The sequence below is a fragment of the Bactrocera tryoni genome, chromosome 4 (assembly GCF_016617805.1).
Source record: "Bactrocera tryoni isolate S06 chromosome 4, CSIRO_BtryS06_freeze2, whole genome shotgun sequence".
Classification (NCBI taxonomy): Eukaryota; Metazoa; Arthropoda; class Insecta; order Diptera; family Tephritidae; genus Bactrocera; species Bactrocera tryoni.
In genome coordinates this window covers 54,799,344-54,820,073 of record NC_052502.1, presented here as the reverse complement: position 1 = coordinate 54,820,073, position 20,730 = coordinate 54,799,344, and the positions used below count along the sequence as shown (strand labels likewise).

General features: G+C 34.3%; 1 protein-coding gene across 2 annotated transcripts in view; it reads left to right on the top strand.

Annotated features, from left to right (window-relative positions):
* Window positions 1–20,152, top strand: part of LOC120776071 (myc protein) — a 57,511-nt gene extending 37,359 nt beyond the window's left edge. For both annotated transcript variants that reach the window (XM_040106540.1, XM_040106541.1), the window contains exon 3: window positions 18,473–20,152. In XM_040106540.1, the coding sequence (XP_039962474.1) occupies window positions 18,473–19,284 (812 nt within the window). In that variant the 3' untranslated portion in view covers window positions 19,285–20,152. The remainder of the gene's footprint in view (window positions 1–18,472) is intronic.
* Window positions 20,153–20,730: the final 578 nt, after the last annotated feature.

Here is a 20,730-nt window from a genome sequence, read left to right as displayed (position 1 = left end):
GGCTTTTTGCGCAACAGTTTTATTGTTTTCGGCAGCTGCCTTGTGTGCGCGCTTTTCTTCAAGTGTCGTTGACACACACACATACACTCAAGCAACCGCCAAAGGCGCGCCGTATTCCCACTTTGCCATTTAATGCATTCGTGGCGCATCCGTTGCCGCTTTTCCGCTGATTCTTTTTAATATTCTTTTTCATTTTATTTTAATTTCACATTATTCCTTTTTTTGTTGTATGCCTTTCTTCCGCGCCGGTCTATGCAAGAAATTTCTGCAAAACGTGCGAAAAATCGCGAATGCAGCGGCTCAGCCGGTTCGCTGGCAACATGTGTCTGTGCATTGCTGCAGCCGCGCGTCCGGCCTCAACTGTCGTTCGCGCAATTTGAATGGCATTTGCGTGTAGCGCGCACACACACGCATCCATGCATGTGACACATACACGCGCATATGCATATGTCACATACATTGCCGCGCGTTTCGTTTGCGTAGCGTATTTCTTTAAAAGTTAACCGACACCGGATAAACATGTTGCGCGAGCAAATTTCGCAAAAAAAACGGCAACAACGCTAACAAAAAATCAAAGCAAACGTTCAAAACAAACAACTGCATATTTGCAAAAAAAAAAACAAAAACAATAATAAAACAAAAACTTGATTGACTGTCTGACAGCAGCTTTACATGCAGCATAAGCCGAAAATATATATTAGTGTGTGTGCGACAAGTAGAAATTCATATAGCGTGTGTGCAAGGAAGACAGCGGGCCGCAGGGGTGTCGGTGTGTAGCGAATTTTTCTGCAAAATGACGCCAGTGTCGCATGATTGATGCAATATGAGCAGTTTGAGTGGCTTTTGGCAGGCAAAACGGCCTGCAGTTGACGTTGCAAGCGCACATTTATATATTATTTACATGTACACATGTGTATACTTGCTTAGCAATGCAATTTATTATTGCTTTTCATTAAATATCGGTTTTACTTGTAATGCAAATTATATGAAATCGAAAATATTTTTTTTGTTTCTTTTAAAATGCGCGCCATTTTTCGGAATTTGTTGCTGTACAAAGTGGTATCAAATGTCGCATATGTGTTTGTAGGCAAAAAAAAACTTTTGAAAAATTATAAATTTTTAATTTAAAAGCAATTTATGCACATTAATGCTGTAATAATAATATTTTATTATTTTTTCTAATTTTAATTTTGTGTTTTAATTAAACTTTTTATAATTAATTTTTTAGTTTTCTTTTTGAATTAAATACTTTTAATTAATTTTTTAAATTTTATTAATTTTTTTAATTAAAAATTTTAATTAAACATTTTTTAATTTTTAATATTATTTTTTGAATTTTACTAATTTTTAATTTATAATTTTTTAAAATTTTTTTAATTAAATTTATTTTTTAAATACTTTTATTTTTCAAATTTGTTGTTGTACCAAAAATAATGAATATGTTTTTTTTTGTTTTGCTCAAAAAGTAACTTACTGCCACATCAGCACCTCCCTACTGCACATGTGTACATACATACATACATATACATATGTACATATTAATACCAAACTCTGCCCACTCCCAAACGCTTTTATTTATATTCATTTTATATTCACATTGGCTGCGTTTTGGAAAAATTGCATCATTTTCAAGTTTTCTTGCACGAAAACGCTAGAAAAGTTTTGACGTCATTTTTAGTTAACGCGCTCTGACTCATTGATGTTGTCATATGCCAAACGGTCACAAGCAGTCCACTAATTTTGCGTTTTAATTTGCAATGCATGTGTCAACTGTAGTTGCTATTTTTGTTGTAATATGTGGCATAGTTTGTTTAAATTTTTTTTGCTTTTTTTCTTTTTTTGTTATGCTTGGCTGCTGTCATAGCAAGTGCATGTTTGTAAGAGAGAAAGAGAGAGATAAACTTTCTCAAATGCAATAACGGTACTGCAAATAGCAGAGATAATATTTCTCGAGCTATTTTTGTTCGCTACCAAATTAGTTTATTGACCCAATTGTGCGCATTTGTTGCCAATATAAATTTCTTTCTGTATTGCGTTTAATCTATTGCAATTTTTCTTGCTGTGAAAATTAGGCAGCAAATTTCGAAAATAAATTTTCAAAAATTTTTTTTTGTGAGTTTTCAAGAAAAAAATGTATTTTCAAAACTTGTTTTTTTAATTTCAAAACAATTTTCGAAAATAAATTTTAAAAACTTTTAATTTCAACACAATAGTCGAAAATAAATTTTAAAACTTTTTTTTTAATTTTCAAAATAATTTTCGAACGTTTTTGTGGCGCATTTCTTAGTTTTTTTTCCTTCGATTTACTCTAAAAAATCTTCTTGACTTCCGTCATAAAATCCTTCCGTTTACTTCAAGTATCAGCTAAAATTATCTATGCACACTGCATTCCCAATAATTACTTTAGTTTTTTTTTTAGCTGTCATGCTTATTAGTATGCTCATTTCCTGTTATTTATAAATCTAATAGTTGGCAGTGCCAAACAGGTTGACTTTCAATTTCCTTTATTTGCCACACAAACAAATGTTTTCTTAAAATTTCTTAATTTTTTTTCCAACAATTGTGCAGACCTTGTTAAATATTTTTCCTCATAATTTCCTTTAACTGCTCACTTTTTTTCTTATTTTTATATTTTTTGCTTCAGTTATTTGTATTGATTTCCTGTTTTATTGAATTGGCATTTGAATTTCTTTCGCCCACAGCAATCAGATTTCACCTTTTGTTTAATCACATATTCATGCCATACACCGATTTTTTTTTTACTATTTCTACTCTTATTATTTATTCTTAGCTTTGTATTTTTATTAATTTGTTTTCTTTATTTTTAATTTTAACTTTTTTTCTGTGTCTTCGTTCGCATTGCCTGCATGTCCGTCGTTTGCTTGGCCCGGCGCTGTGCCATTCACCTTTGTGTGTCGTGCGGCACATTCAGCTGACTTCTCACCTACTAATATTGTATTCTTTTGCGCTGGTAACAACAACAACAACACCAGCCAGCAGCATACCATACATATCAAATGGAAATTAAAATAAATTGAAAATGGAAAAAATCGAACGACGCCGCTGTGACATACATTTTAAGCATGTATTTTATAGTTGTGAAGGTCTTTTTATCCATTATTCAGCATTTTCAGTTGATTTGATACTTTCCCACCACAGAACTGCGCTGCATGTGTGCAGGTATATTTGTGTGTTTGTTCTTATCGTTGCTTGGTGATCAGCAGTGATCTGCCGGCAAACTATCGACAATCGAAGTGGCTGTGCTTACTTACATACAAACATACATACATACATACATGCATACCTATTGACAAAGGGGGCGCTTCAGTTTTATGGCCTTTCTAAAGTCGTAAAGAAATCAAGCTAACTAGCGTGCGTAATCTGGCATATATCAGCAGCAACTGAATATACCGATGTTAGTGGTTTCTAAAAAACGAAAATATCCAAAAACGAACTTTTGATTTTCAATACGCTCTTTTTGTATATCTTTCAGCGTTTGTCCTTTTTTTTAATTTCTCCATGCTTTTTTCCATAATTTTATAAATATTTTGTATTTTTTTTAAATTAAGTTATTTATTCTTTATTTTGAAGTTTACTTTTTTTTAATTTCATGTGTTTGTTTTTAATTTTTGTAAGGTTTTGTTTTTTTCTTAATTTTTTTAATTATAAATTTTTAGTTTTCTTTTCTTTTTTCATCGTATTTGTGTTTTTAATTTAAAATTTTTTTTGAGTTTTATATTTTTTTTAATTTAAATTTTGTTTTAATTATTTTTTTATTTAATTTTTTTCTCGTTTCTATTTTTTTTATTTAATTTAATTTTTTTATTTTATTGTATGTTTTTTTAATTTTTGTAATGTTTTGATTTTTTTTAATATTTTATTCTTTGTTTTATTTATTTTATTTATTTTTGGGATTTGTGTTTAATTAAAATTTGTTTTTTTAGTTTTATATTTTGTAAATTTTTCTCTTACTCTTTTTTTGCATTTAATTTTATTATTATTATTAACCTTTTTTTTATTTTTTATTTTCATTAATATATTTTTTATTTTTTTGTTTTTCTGTTTTTTAATTTTTAAATTTGATTTATTTTTATTTTGATTTTGTTTTTTTTTTATTTTTGTAATGTTTTGATTTTTTTAATATTTATTTTTTTTATTTATTTTTGGTATTTCTGTTTAATTAAAATTTGTTTTTTAGTTTTATATTTTTTAAATTTTAATTTTTCCCTTACTCTTGTTTTGCAATTAATTTTTTTTGTAATTTTTAATATACATACATACATATTTGTTTTATTAATATTTTTTTTTCGTTTTTTAATTTTTTATTATATTTTTATTTATTTTTGATTTTTGTCTTTTTTATTTGTGTAATTTTATTACATTGTATTTTCAGTCATTTGGCTTGTGTGAGAAGGGCTTATCACTGCTCACAACCAGTTTCTTTGCCCCCTTTATGCCACTAAACGTCAACTTCAACTAAAAAATGCTTACTCAGCGTCGCAGCTGATTTGCATTTATTTTTATTTTTTATTACATTTTTATCGTTACAAAGAAATTTTATTATTTTCTTTCATTATCTTGCTTTGAATTTCTTATTATTTTTCTTCTTCGAAATTAAAGAGAAATCATTTATATGTAACTGCTTGTTCATTTACATGAAATATTTAAAATTTTCATTAAAAAATGTTTATAATCATCTACTACCTTCACCAATATAGCTTGTTTCCATTTAAACACCAAATTTTGTCGTGAAAACTTTTGTCAAGTGCATTCTGTTGTCTGACAATATTGTTTGCCTGCAATCGGCGCGTGACTCGAAAGGTGCTGGAGGTTGTAGTTCAGGTTCAGCGACGTCAGCACGCCGCCTCCTGCATATAACATACATACATTATATACGTAGCTAATAATAGATATGTACATATATATATACATATAGTACATACATACGTATTTACCATTAAGAATATTGCCTGCCGTTCTTCTCCCCCGCTTTCATTGACTGCTGCAGCGCGCTATAATTTCGTCGCGCAAGCAGGAACTAATGCAAGCCACCTCTCACCTCCACAGCGTCTGTCGGCATTAAAATGTATGTACAGCTTTAATCTTGTTGCTAAACACCGCCGCAGACACACTCACTCACTCATTCACCCAATACGACCGTTTTATTGCTATTGATCTTGGCTTAATTTTTTGCTCAACTTTTGTCGCGGCTTAGCAACAAGCAATGCGCAGCTTTTCGCAACAAAAACGACAATCGTAAATATTTTTTGTTTTTTTATTTTGTTGCTATTGTGTGCACAACAACCGTTGGAAATTGAAATACACGCCCAGACAGCGCGACAGCGCGCCGCACTCATAGTAGAGGTGTGTAGTAAAGCGTGAGCAAATCAGCCGCGCTCGCTCCAGTCTCTTGCATGCGCTCAGCAACCGGCTTAAAATGTGCTGCGCTATAGCAAATCAACGAAGAAACTAGTTTTGCAGACTCTAGCGTTTTTTCGTTGTTTTTTTTTTTTAATTTTTGTTATTATTTTTATTTAACTTCTTTTTATTCCTATTGTTTGCTTGAAGGCTGGCTTGTTTCTTGTGCGCTTTTTATTTGTATTTGCGTTTCATTTTACTGTCTTAATTCGTTTCAAATGCGCAAAAAAGTGTAGTAATAATATACATACATGCTTGCTTGTTTGTGTGTGTGTCTAAATTTCTTATTAATTATTTAAATTTGCATTTGAATTTTTTGTATTTTTTTCCGCGACTCCACATTTGTCAGGACACTTTCTCAATACATTCACCGCATTATCATACAAAAATTATCATTATTTTTTTTTGCTGTTTAAAATTTTATTATTTGCATTTGATTATAATTTATTTTTTAATATTTTTTTAATTTATATTTTTTTTTTTTTAATTTAATTTTTTTTTTTTTATTTCTTTTTTAAATATAAATAATAAAAAAATAATCATAATAAAAATTATTAAAATGTGTTTTTTTTATATTTTTTTATTATTTATATATATTTTTTTGATAATTTTTTTATTTATTTTTTTTCTACTTCTGTTTTTTCGCATTTTATTTATTATATTTGCGTATAAAGCAAATAAAAGCCGAAACAAATCTTGCACATTTCCTGTGCATACCAATGAATTTTGATTTGCATATAATTTTTTTGCATTCAGCTGGCAATAAATGAATGAATGCTTTCGTCGTTGCCAACTTGCACATTTAAAAGCAGCAAACTCACGAAACTTCTGCGAATGCGGTGCTTTTTGTGCACACCTTTTTCTTGGTAATTGACTATAAAATATTGCAACAAACAAGGTGATAAAAATTTAAGTGGTGGAAATTACAAAGGCTTTCTAAAATGTATGTAAATCAAAAAAATAAAATAAAATAAAAATATTTATAAAAAAAAATTTTGATTTATAAAATCATTTTTGAATAAAAAAAATTAAAAAATATAATAAAATTAAAAAAAAAAATAATAATTAAAAAGGAAATTAAAAATTAGAAATAAATAAAAATAAAATAAAAAAAATTAAAATAAGTCTAATAAATTTTATAGTATTTTTATTTATTTATTAAAAAATTTCATTTAAAATTTCAATTGCAATCAAAATGAAAAATACAATAAAATTGCTTTCGTGAATCAAATAAATCAAATTAATTTAAAAATGAATATATGAAAAAATTATTTTCATAAAGAGCAAATAAATAAAAAATAATAAAAAAATTACCGAAAAGTAATGAAAATTAATAATTTAAAGATAAATTATGATAGAAAACTAAAGTAAATAAACAACAGTAAACTAAAAAAAATATTAAAAAATAATATTAAAAAAAAAAATATTAAAAAAAATTATTTAAAAAATATTTAAAAAAAATAATATAAAAATTACCCACTGCAATTCCTTTGAATATTAAAAAATATTTACTTATGTATATTTCCATAAGAAAATTCAACTAATTATTTGTGAAGCTGTGTTTTCCATTGCATTAAAAACCCCATAACCGCACATTTATGTTGCGCCATTGATAGCAAAGATTGCAAATTGTAATTTGAAAGCGCTTTCATGCCACTTTCAGCATAAATCACTCAGACAATCACTGGTTCATTCATACATTGCTGCGCCACAAGCCATAAATTAAGTGAAATTGGCATTGGCTCGTATCGCTAATTGCATATTTCAGTATTTCAGCGTTGTTGCCAGTGAAATGTGCCGCGCTCGCTAAAAAATAAAATATTGCCAAATTAAAAAGAAAGACAAATAGAAGAAAGCAGCCTTTTATTAGCGCCCTAAAATGTCCAAATTATAATTGCATTGCACTTTAACTATTTTATTTCTACAAGTATATGTATGCATAAGTATATGTATATGTGTGTGTGTGTCTGACGTGCACTTTTTTCAGCTTGAAACCAGTCAGCTCATTCTTATTGCATTCCTGCGGTGTAGCATCACCAACTCAGCAACATTGTTTCCAGCAACAAACGCGCACGCCAGCAAACTCAACTGCAGGCCGTTCTTATATTGTGTGTGTGTGTGTGCGCGCTCGTGTGTGTGTGTTTAGTGCATAAAAGTAGTTCCGTAACAGATACCTTGTCTGCTTTTTGCACTCGCAACGTTCTATTGTTGCGCGGCAGGCGAGAGACGTAAGCGTTGGAAACAAGCTTTTATCTGCTGCCAAAACGACATGCTTGACAAGCCAAGCTATAGCATAGAGAGTCGCTAAACCAGTGTTGTGGAGGCAAGCGAAAACTCAGGCGCGCACTGCAGCATTGCAAATTTGCCTTGTATTTGTTGTTTTTTTTGTTTTTTGTTTTTGTAACTGACAATGGTGAATGCCAGCCAGCACTACGGCATGAGTCTAGTCGCTGCAACTAACCGCTACAACTTTGCTACATTTCCACTCACTTTGTGTTTGGCGGCGGTGAGCGCGGCGTGTTCGGGCGCCCGCGTTGTTGTCGGGTGGGCCAAGCAACATATTTTTGGAGGTCGTTTGCGCGAATTGCTGTCGCAGCTTACTTACCCCAGACCCATGGAATTTGGGTCAACGAATTGAGATTTTTAGATTACATGCTGCTGCTGCAGCTCGAACTTGTAGACATGTTGCAAGTTGCATGTCGTTGCTTTTGAGCGCTACTCTGCCTGGCTATTGTCTATGAATTTGTGTTGGTTTTATTATTGTTGTTTGTTGTTGGGTGTTTTTTTTTGTTGGCTTTATACGGTTGCTAAGTGCCATTCATTTCTGCTTGTTTGAGTTGTCTGGCAAGTAATCAGCGTAATATCGTAGATAGACACCGCAGCAGCAGCAGCAGCAGCAGCCAGACAGGCTGAGTGTGCGCTGAGCAACATTCACTTTGCCGATGCTGCGGCTTTGAAGTTTCTAAGCTGACTTTTGTGTTGTCATGCACACATTCCACAAAGAAGCACATGCATGTGGCGTGTGTGTGGTGTACATGCAACATGGTAAAGTGGTATGCGCTGATGATGTATAATGTGAAATGTTAAGTGGCGCAAAAAATGACAATGCCGCACAGCCAGCCGCCGCGTATTTCCTTGGAATGCCGCTAAGCAGCTTTTCGTTGCAGGCAATCACACACACACACACAAACGCTGCCTGCGCGCGTCTGTATCCGTTTGCAAAAGTTGCTGCATCATCCGCTTAACATCAACTGCTTAAAGATGTTTATTTTCCACTAAAAAATAAAAAATGAGAAATAAAATAAAAAGTTTGCTGTGGCAGCTTCCTAGCAAGCGCACATGCCACAACCATAAATATTCCCTTATTTTTTAGGCTTCATATTTTTTGTTTGTTTATTGCTTCTTAGCTGTTTAGCACACCACTTCACAACACACTGCTTCCTTCACCTCACGGCGGCGCTCATATGTTAATGAGTTCGACAGTGTTGTGCCGCCAGCAGTCAGCATGCAACAAGCCGCAGTGCCGCCGTTGTCGTCATATAAAGCAAAGTTCGATAGCCCAGCAATCTCAGCGCGTCCAGGGGAGGGGGGTCGTTTATCTCACCTTTTGCTGTTGATACTCATCTCCGGCTGATGATGACGACATCTCGTGTTTGCTGTGTCGGCGGCGTCGCCTTTTACAGCATCCTTCGCCGTCGATCCGCGCAGTTCTACGTATCAGGCGACTTTTGTTGCCACGCCAAACTGCCTGCGTTACAAGCGTGGCAACACTCCATTCTACTAGTTTTTTTGAATCATTTTTTATTTTTTGTGCGCCCATGCCTGCTTCGGTCCGACATTCCACTTGTCACAGCGTCTTACCTGCTGCCCATAAAGGTGGCCTGTTGCTTATGCTTGCATACTTTTCATTACGAGTTAATGACTTTTCGATTACCTTGTTCATCCATATCTGCCGTTTTTTTGCCTTCTCCTTTTCTATAATTGTTGGCCATACAATACCGAGAGAGACCCTTTTAATTGATTGGTATTGCGGGCGAGTTTGCGTCGCCGCTTTATCACGCCGTCTTGGCTTCAGTATTGTCGTCATTTCGTTTGAAATTTTAGTTAGCTTTTAGTTTTTATTATAATTGTTGTTGTTGTTTTCAGAGAAATCACTTTAGCGTCGCATTTAGTATATGTATTTTATTTACATATTAATTTGTATCTCACATCGATTCCAGTCCCAGCAGGTTTCACCCATTAAATGCGGCTTTGTAGCTGTCTTTGATTTTAATTATAAGCCGCATTTTATTTAAATTTATGCATTTTTTATTAACTGTTATGGATTTTGCCTCTTCACCTGTTTCGCTCGCTCGCTTCTCATAACTTACACGCTTACCTTTACAGCGTCATGCTCGCTAGCGCAACAGCCGCAACTCGTCGCTGACTTGGTAACAGCAATTCTAGATTTCTCTGCTGTTAAAAGTGGCGCCAGTTCTATATTTTCAGCTGAGTAGTCGTGCATAATTTAAATGACTTGAGAATTATAGCTTATGATTTCACAAGTCAGCTCCCTTTAGCCCTCATCACGAACTTTGAAACTGTTTCCCTTTAAGCTGTTGTTTTTTTCAAAGCCCTTAATTTATGCTCAACACGTTTTTTCCGATAACAATTGTTTAATTACACAAAGTATTATGGTAATCGCAGTAATCGACATTTAAATACAATTCGCAGTCGTGCTTCCGAGTGACGCTTTTGCTAAAGTGTGCTTAATTAGTTGTTCGATTTGTTAGAAATAGTTGTACTTGGATATTATAAACTTTTAGCAGCTTTTTTGCAATAAAATGTGAAGCGTTTGTCTAACCGTGCTTTTGGTTAACTAACGGGAGCTTTAACTGGTCGGTAAAAAACTAATTTTCTTAAACGCCTGTGACATAGTTTTTTCTTAAAATTTACGCTGAGTTAATTCTTTTTTCTTAAATATTTTTCTAACCATAGGTTATTTATAACGGCTACTTTATCTTATGTTTAGCTAAACTAGTTTTCTAAATTAATTTTTTTAATAGCTTGCGAGGTAGTTAATTTTTCTTAAAAATTTCTCTAACCTTAGGTTATTTTTAACGGCTACTTTATCCTACGGTTAACTACACTAGTTTTCTAAACTATCTTGAACATTTGTGACGCAGTTTTTTCATTCAAAATTTTCTTTAACCCTTCGTTGTTCTTAATGTGTACTTTATCTTACGGTTAGCTAATCTACTTTTTGAACTTATGTACGTTGAACTACTCAGTGATTAAGTTTACTCTCAATTTAGGCTTTTACATTTATTGCTTAGTTAAGTTAACCAAAATTCATATTAAAATTTCTTTAAAGTTAACTTTATGTGCCGTTAAAGTGAACTTTAAGCTTTGGTTATTTAACCGGGAGTTCAAACAAATCAGTTCCTTAGAAATCTATTATAATAACTTTAGGAATGAAAAAGCGCTAAGATGAGCTTTTATAAGCTTGAACTTTATTTACAGCACAAAAAAAATCACAGTGTATATACTACCCTGCAGGAAAATTCATAATAGTGAGCATAATATTGAACTCTTATATTTTGATCATGTTAACAATTTAATATAAACCATTCAATGAAATATCCCTTCACTAAACTTAATACTTGAGAAAATTAAATGCATTCTTCAACTAATAATTTTCCTGCTGGGCTGCTTTGGCTTGGAAAATCCGCGGTAATTATCGCCAAACGCATGTTAAGCCATTTGCACATCATAATTAATGTAATTACACGACATTAGACCTACTTACATAATTATGTGCATTTGTAGTGGCTTTGGGCAACAACAACGTCTCCAATTCCTGCTGTGAAAATAGCGCCAAATGCGCATACATAATATTTTACGCCGGATACTTCGACGCACGCATATTTTTACGCTTATTCGATAATGCATTAAGTGAATTAAGTCATTTAGCAGCTAGCTAGCCTAGCCGACAGCTTTTGTATTTACTTTATATATGTATATACATATGTTTGTACTATGTATTTGTAATATTTGTAGGCCTGGAACCGCAGCGCTTACTTTTGAAAATGTGTACATATGTCATGGTTTTTCCCCACATTCATCGCGCAGTCAAGCGCTGGCTGGCGGCTGTTGACAGCTTGCGAATTCCCCTGGCGATTATGATTACTAGAAAAACTCATAAGTAGTGCAAAAAGTAATCAATACAGTAACAACTGTGTAAATATAATGTCTTTGAAATTCAAAAAAAAAAAAAAAAAATGAAAATGTGACAAAGTAAAGCGTAGTAGAAAAAAATATGAAAATTTTACCGCTCACAGCAATTCAGTTGGACTTAAAAGCTTGTCGTCAGACAATTACTTAAGTACAGTGTGCGCGAAAAAGCAGTTATGCTTTTCCATATATCAATGCAACAACAACTACAACTCATCTACACATACTTATCTCTAAAAATTTGTCTGTATGTATACAAATAGCATTAACGGTCAATAACATTTTCGTCGAACGCCAATGGCTTAGTAAAAAAGAGAAATGCTTTCATATTACAAATCCGTATCCGTTTGTGTGGCATTATACTAGCTATTAATCATGTGACCGCAAAAATGTGTTATTTTTGTACTTTCCGTAATAAAATCATGCATCAAACGATCAGTAGGTAGCCAGCTAGGCTAGCTGGCACTATTGAGTGTTAGCATGACGTTGTTTGGGCCACCACCTACCACCGCTGGCTTTTTATTGCTCTAATTTCGGTTTGTTGCGCTTGTCATTGTTGTTGTTGTCGTAATACATACATACATATACAATGAAATGTGAAACTGCAGGAGGGGAGTGTTGGCTGCTGTAGCCGAAATACAATAATTGATCGAAATTTCAATTAATCTTCTATGCGTTGCTGTTGTTTGTTGTTGTTGCATTTCATGCTTCATGACGGTGGCGGCAGTGTGTGTGTGTCTAATTGCCGGGTAGCTGGGTCGGTAGGAGGGTAATTGTTTGGCAGCAGTTTGCGCGCTGCCGCCTACTTTAGTTACTTTTTCTCTATACATGTATGTATGTATGTTATTTATGCTTTGTTTTGGATTTTTTTGTAACTTTATTTTTTTTTGCTCCGTACATGCGTCATAATCGCCCTCGTTCCCCTTATGCTTTGAACTGTAATCGATTTTTCTCTTGTGCCTCCTGTCGTTTGCAATTGATTTGGAGTTCAGCAATTTGCCGTGATTTTTGTTATTGTAAATTTTCCCTAATGAGTGCGTGTGCGCACTTGAGTAGGGACGTCAATAGCGTTTATTAATGGAAGCTGCGTTCTGATTTATGCTTGTGTGTTTACATGCATTATACACGCTTTTGGCATTGCAAATCGCTTTGAAGGTCGCGCAGCAGTTCTCGGTGTGTTTTAGTTACTTTGATGTTTTATGTAATTTATTTTAAAATATTGCTGCGTTGCATATAAATTGTTTCGAAATGCCCGTATTTAAACATCATTAAAATATTTGTGGTGGTAAAATATTGCCATAGTGGCGCGTTGGCAACTAGTTAGGTACTAGTTGTACTTATGTAGACTAAAATTTTATGAAAATTGTTTAAACATATTTTTTCATAACGGTTTGTGTTTGACTTAATTTATTTGTAACTAGTTTGATGTGCAGTAGTGTATTACTAGTTATTTTGGGACCATATTATAAATATTATGATCTTATTTTGATAATTGATAATTTTTTTGATCCATATTGCAGACTAGTTATTTTTGGCCCATATTGTAACTAGTTGTTTTTGGTCCATATGATAAATTGTTGCTTTTAAGCATATTTTCATAATTGTCAATTTGTTTGATCCATACTGCAGTATTACATTATTAGTTATTTTTGGTTCATATTGTAACTGGTTGTATATGCAATTATACATTACTAGTAATTTTGATCTATACTACTCTTAATATAGGTTGCATCACCCCTTAACAGTTTGTACTACTCATATTTATATGCATAAATAGATATGAGTTTGCGTAGCTGCACTCTTGCAGCTCACTGTATGCTGATGTCACTCATACGCCCGACATTTTCTCGGCCACACAAGCTCACTAAATGCTTATGCTATCTTTTTGCAGTAATTAAATTAGCAACTATGTAGATTTGTATGCTCAAAAGCTAATAAGCGTTTTGGCAAAGCAGACCAGCAACAACACAGCGCGCTTTATTTTAACAAAAATATGGGTGTTTCGAAAAATTCAGGCCATAAAATTTATTTTCTACACATTGCTGTTGGTTAATTTCGCGCAGCATATTACTTTGTGTGGATTTACTCATCATCAGGCGTTGACTTTGCGGAGGTGTTGCAGTGGCGGTGCCGGCTACGCAGCTATGCTTATAATTACATATATATGTATGTACATGTGTATGTGTGTGTCTCCGACGCGCTTGACAACACGTCGCAACATAATTTTGAAAATTTTAATCGCAACTGCGACGATAGGCGGCGATCGGTGAGCGGCCGGCCAGCGCGTTTGGAAGACTTTTTGTATACAAAATACAGCAGCTTGGTCGTTTGCGTGACGTTTTTGCGTGATATGTGCGTAAGTCATTACGACCTGGTTCCGAATGTATACAATAATCTCTTATTAAGCAAATTAGCACGTAGCGCCAACAAGCGATGTGATTAGCGCTTCATTTGCGCACGCAGTCGCCGTGATAACAGCCGGCGCTCTAAGCGTTAATAAGTCGTTCATTAATAAATTTTTGTACTTACAAACGTGCGTGAGTTGTCGTTTTTGTTATCATAAAATATATAAAATTTGATTTTCACTGGTTATTAAAAAATATTTTTTAATAAAAGTGAAAAAAAATATGTTTTCTGATTTTTAAAATTTTTCTATAAATATTTGTTTTTTGTATTTTTCATAATAAATATTTATTATTTCAAAAAATTATTTTTTGTTTATTAAAATATCGAAAATGCATGTAAAAAGGATATATACAATTATATTCTTGAAATGAAGAATATGAAGAAATTTAAAAATAATCAAAAAATATTTATTAAAATTAATAATGTAATTAAAAAAAAATTATATATAATAAAAAAATTAAAAATAATATTTATAAAAAAAATAAACAAAAATATAAAATAATAAAAAAAAAATTATTTATCATAAAAAATTAAAAAAAATTATTTATCAAGAAAAAAAAGAAAAAGTTATAAAATAAAATTTTAATTTCAATTAACACTAAAAAATATTCAAAAAGGCATAGATTGAGCATCGAAAATTAATAAAAAATGTAGACGATTCAATATGAAAATAAGTAAAATTAAAAAATAAAAACAAAAAATAAAGAAAAATATGTCCATACATAAATCACACAAATACACATAAAATAAGCCAAACAAATTATGATAGTCAAAAAAAATAAAATAAAATAAGCCAAAAAAATTATGATAGTCAAAAAAATAAAATAAACAAAAAAATATAAAAATCTAGCAATAATTTTTGTTATATTTCCAAAGCAAGCAAAATAAGCACAGGCGCCAAAATTGAAACATAAAACTTGGAAATTACACATTACTGAAAGTTTACCCAACATTAAATGTACAACCACCTAAAAACATATACATATGTAACACGTCAACATACACACATTTTATTGCACAATTTTTTTTATACTCATTTCGCTCATTGATTACATTTCGCTACAGCACATGACTTGCTGCTCACGCGTTTGCCAACAGCCTGTTCGCTGACAATTCACATATCTACAAACATATCTCACTCATACCAACAAGCTAGCGCTGTCTGTGTGCTCGCACTGCCTGCCTACCCCCAGCAACAACTTTTCGCCAACCTCAATGCTGGCCTGGCAGTCACTTAGTAGCGTCAGCCCATTATGCCGTTATATGCCATTTCGCCAAATTGCCGAAGCCGCAGCAAAGTCGAATTGAACTTAGAGCAGCGACTAACTGTGCCTACCCGGTCGCGATGGCTATACATACATATACTTATGTACGTTTAGTATAGGAAGAGGAGGCCTACAAAAGAATTTCTTTTCTTTTGCGTACGTCCACAGCGCAAAAGGAAAAGCGAAAAATTGCTGTTGCTATGCGGAAAAGACTTAAGTGTGTCGCTCGTTGTCGACGGTACATTAATAATATCATGCTTATTGCTGTTGTTCTTGTTGTGGTTGTTGTTGCCAATAAAAATTTCGGCAGTGCGCGCGCAAGTGTGTGTGCGTTTGTGTTTTGCTTGCAAATGTGCGTCTATTTGCTTTGTACGCGCTGGCGCTCGTTCGGTCTTCGCATAGCATCGTCGCCGCCTCTCGCCATATCAGCTGCGTACCGCCCGCCACGCCTTGCACCACACACGCAGCGTCTGGCTCCGCCGAGCGTTTTTGACTTGAGCATCAGCTGCGGTGGCGATAGGTGTATTGTTGTTGTTGTATTTGTGTATTGTTGTTGGATTTGTGTTGGCGCAGTTTTTCGTGATTTTTGTTTGGTTAACGTTACCCCACGCATAGTGCGGTGTGTGTTGCCGTAGCTTTGTTGTATTTTTAGGAAATCATTTTTTATTTTTTTTTTCTTAAATTAAAATTTTGTTTAGTAATTTGTGGCTTTTTACGGTGTGGTGGGTGCATTCTTTGGCTTTGCGGTTGCAATAAGTTTAGATATCTCTCAGTCGCATATGAGCATTTAAAGAAATTTTAGAAATTTTTGAGACTAAATTATTTTTATTTTTAATTTTTTTATTACCAATTATTTTTTAAGTTTTTATATATTTTTTAATATAATTTTTTTAAATTATTTTTTTTTGTTTTTATTTATATTATTTTGTAAATATTTGTTGTTGTTTATTTTAATTATATAACTTTTTAATTTTTTTTTTAATTTTATTTATTTTTTATTTAAATTTTATATTTTTCTTTAAATTTTTTTTTTTAATTTTATTTATTTTATTTTTTATTTAAATTTTTTTTTTAATTATTGTTATTATTATTTTTTTAAAATTACATTTCTTTTTTAATTTTTTTATTATTTCATGTTATTTATTAATTTTTGTGCTCCTTTTTTATAAAATTTTTTTCTCTTTACACAAACAAATTGAAACTTTTTATTGACCTGCCTGTTATGCAATAAAATTATTTGCCCTAAAATACTCTAATTGCTATTTTAGCGAAGGGAATTGTCATGTCCATTAACCCACTTGCCGCGACTTGGCCTCAGGCCTTGCCCTGCTCTTTTGCTGCTCTGATTTTTGACTTGTCTTTATGCTATGTCAAATCTAATTTAGTAAGGCTTTTTATTAGCTTTAGGCAGGCACTTGATGTTGTAACTTGCTTGCTCAATTTTGGCAGGGTCACACACGCCGCACGGCAACTGTAACTGCTTTGATGACACTATTTCCCGAGTAAAAACAAATTTTGTTTTTGTAGCACTACTTTTTCCCACATACAATTTTCGTAGCAGCGCTACTACCAAATTTTGTTGCTAGGCTAAGCGTTATGTGTGGCGCCACTATTATGTATGCCGTCAGCCAAACATTTTCATCACATCAATTTTTTCTTCAACTCCTCGCCGCTTTTTTGCTAAAATTTTTTCGCTATAAAAAGCTTTTCTGGGCCGTTCGCTTTTTTCGCCGCTAATCTCGTCGCAAAAGGCCAGTGAAACGGCCAAAGGTCGCGCGAGTTCAAATTTCAAACATTGTGACAGCGCCGAAAATAGCTAAGCGCATAATTATTTTTAGATTCTCTAGATATCTAGAGGGATGTTGGACACACTTTGACAGCAGCATGCTCTTTACATACATACATATGCTAATCACACGCCCACCTGCGTCAGCATATGGACCACGACGGTCGCCAGTGTCATTTGCTTCCTGAATTCTGATACCTTTCACCTACTCTCTCTAGCAGTTTATAAGCGTCTTTACATACGCACAAACCTTGTAATATGCACGTATTTAGGCATATGGGTAACCCTCTTTCAGCGTGACGGTGTACGTAACTCGTAACTCGTGTGGGCGGAGTAGGCGTACAATCTGTTTTATCTGCATGCACTGACAGCTGACGGCTTGACTTAACTTGGCTGCCACCTTGGCGTCCGTTGGTAGGTGGGTGGGTGATTGCTAGCACTAGCGCATTAGGCGCTTGGTGACATCATACTGCTTGTTGACGTCGGTAAATGTCGTTCGGGTGGCTCCACGGTTTATACTTTGACGTCTACTATGAGCGCCCAACGCTACGCTGCTGTTCAATATGTAAAGCGACACGTTGGCCCTAAAGCCATTGACATTTTACATTTAATGCTCAACACGCGTGTTGTATCCCAACTTTCTATGTTTGTATAGCGTCTATTAGTATTCTTCTAACGCTGAAATAGTTTTTATGCTCACTTAATGCGAGCACTCACATTGCTTGCGTGAGTGAGTGGGTGGCTGCTTGGCGCGTTGGCTACTGGCCTGCTGTCTCTACGCTGATTTGTGCTTCCGCACAGTTTTCCGAAACCTCTAACATATTGCTCCATTTCGCTGTGGTTATTCAATCGTTTTGTAAGCATGTTTCCACATAAATTTCAACGTCTTCCCTTCACTTTGCCAACGTGTATTTGCACATAAATTCTAAGCGCTATGCTTGCCGCTATACAAAGGGTGGCGTCAAACGTCTGTTATTGATTTATGGGAACGTGTTGTTCGATATATTTTCTAAGTTTGTGCTTTTTTCTCGCCATCAAATGAAACTCACTTGAGTGTGTAGGGTGTTTTCGCAAGCGCTTGGTGGTAACACCCCGCTTTTAAAAGCAATTTATTATATGATTTGTACGATGCTATCGTATATTTTGATAAATTGCGGCAAGACAATACTCTACCGCCGATACGCATAAGCTGATAGCATGAATGCGTTGGCAGCGATATATTGCTACATATGCTATATGGACTTGAGCAGCTTTTAATTAAACCGCGTTGGTAGCAATAGTGGTGTTTTTAGAAGCACTTTTTTCGTATATTCAGTTGTAATTTTCTCTACTTTCTTTCAAAGACATTTGTCTAACGATTTGCTTTACTTTTATTTCATTGCAGATGAAGAAATCGACGTTGTATCCGTTAGCGATAAGAAGTTCCCCACAAATCCTTCAGATCGTGATCGTCGCGCCATCGAACACAAAGTCGGCTTTCGATTCTCCACCGCGCGCATCGTCAAGAACCCCAACGGCATACGCACCATACCGCCACGTCGTCACGGCGCCTACACGCTACCCTGCTCGCCGGCCAGCAGTAGTCCCGTGAAATCCGTCGCCACCTCACGTTATCCCTCACCATCAGGCACACCCTATCACACCGCTACCTATGCCAATAAATATATGCAACAACAAGGTAATATAATTTCCGGTGAAAACCGCATTATCGCTGGTGATAAATCGCGTAAACGCCTCACTGTGCACGGCAGCAGTGTCAGCGCTGAGCTGACGCGCGACCTGGATTACACTTTGCCGCCCAGTAAGAAGCATCGCGGCAAGAAGTCGTCCTCCTCCAAGCATGCTGGTGGCCATCACAGCGCAGTGCATAATGCCAGCGGTAGTGACGCGATGCGTCGTCACTTCAGTCTTGACGAGAGCGCCGACACCATTGAAAAGCGTAATTTGCATAACGATATGGAGCGTCAACGGCGCATCGGTCTCAAGAATCTATTCGAAGAGCTGAAGAAGCAAATACCCAGCATCAAGGATAAGGAGCGCGCCCCCAAGGTGAATATATTGCGTGAGGCGGCCAAGTTGTGCGAGTCCTTGACACGCGAAAATCAGCAGCTTTGCGATACGAAAGAGTTGCTCAGGGAGCAGATGCATAAGCGGCAAGAGCATTTGGCGCGCTTACGCAACCTGATGCGCGATTGATAGCCGTTATGGGGCGTGCGGCCGCGCGTTGCCCAAGCGGCGGGCGGTGGCGGTGTGAAAGCTAAGGACGACGGTCAAGATATTGCGAGCGCAGCTGGCGGCGCGGTAGTTGAAATGTGTGCGCGGAAGTTGCAGCGACGGCGCTAGAAGCGCCACAAAGCACTCAGCTTTAGGCGCACGTCGTCTGTCATACAGTGTATGGAGGAGCAGTGGTAAAAAATTTGTAAAAATGTAAATAATCAAGCAAACTATAAATGTTAAATTGAGCGCGTGCCGCGCGCTGGCATAAGCAAACATGTAAGATTGTGAAAAAACACTTTTTTTTGTAAAATAACTGTTTTGCATATAGTAGATATATGATAGATACATGCAGGCGTGTGGAGACAAGCGCGCCGCGGCAGCATAGTTTGCGCGCGCAGGTCAATGCAGAGAGTTATTAGCGCGCTGTTTTTTTTTTTAAGAAAGTTGATATAGTTAATACTATTTTTTTTCTATTTTAAAATGTATAAAATTTTTGATGATTAGCATAATAATACACAGACCTTTACTATTAATATTTACTAAAAATACGATTATAACTGATTAATATTGATTGCTAATTGGTTTTGTTAAAGCGTAGACGATAAGTTGAAACACAAATTTGAAACATTGAACTCAGTAACAAAAACAAAAACAATTTGTTAAAGCAGGGTTTTTAGCATCTTAGCTACTTGTATATAATAATAACAACAACTACCACCCTTGTGAAGCTTGTAATAATTAAAATTGATTTGTTTTCTTAAACAAATGTACACATGTACATACTTATATACGTATCTAAACTAAATTTAATAACTACGGTTTACTTTGTGAAAAATGCAAGGATCTAGCAGGAGCCAGAGAGTGAGAGCGATAATTGTTTTGGAAAAAGTGCATTACTGTGCTCAAGCTTTGAGTTTACTCGAAAGAAAAAAAGTAAAATTCAGAAAAGCGTCTGTGCTCTCTTCGAAATAACGTTCGATGCTCTGCTCTAAAGCGGCTTTAAGCGTTGCATATAGTTTTAATAATTAAGTTTGCTTCCATTGCAATGCTTAGCGTATAGTGTTTTTTAATATAATTACATAAATTACTCTTATTACAATTACTATGTATATATACACACAGATACATATTTACTTACATTTATATACATTTTAAATTTTTGTGATATCATTTTTCTTAACCAAAACGAAAAACAACAACAAACAAAACTTAAAGTTAGAGAGAAAAACAACAAAAACAACCAACTAATGACATGATCAACTTGAGCATGAAGCAAAGAAATTATTAACTGGACAAAACGAAATTCACGCAAAAGGACGTGAATACAAGGAAGCATACATAAAAACAAATGCTTATATAAGTAAAAAACTAAGAAACCCAGAATTGCAACGAATGCGACTTGTAAGCAAAAAAAAAAAGAAGAAA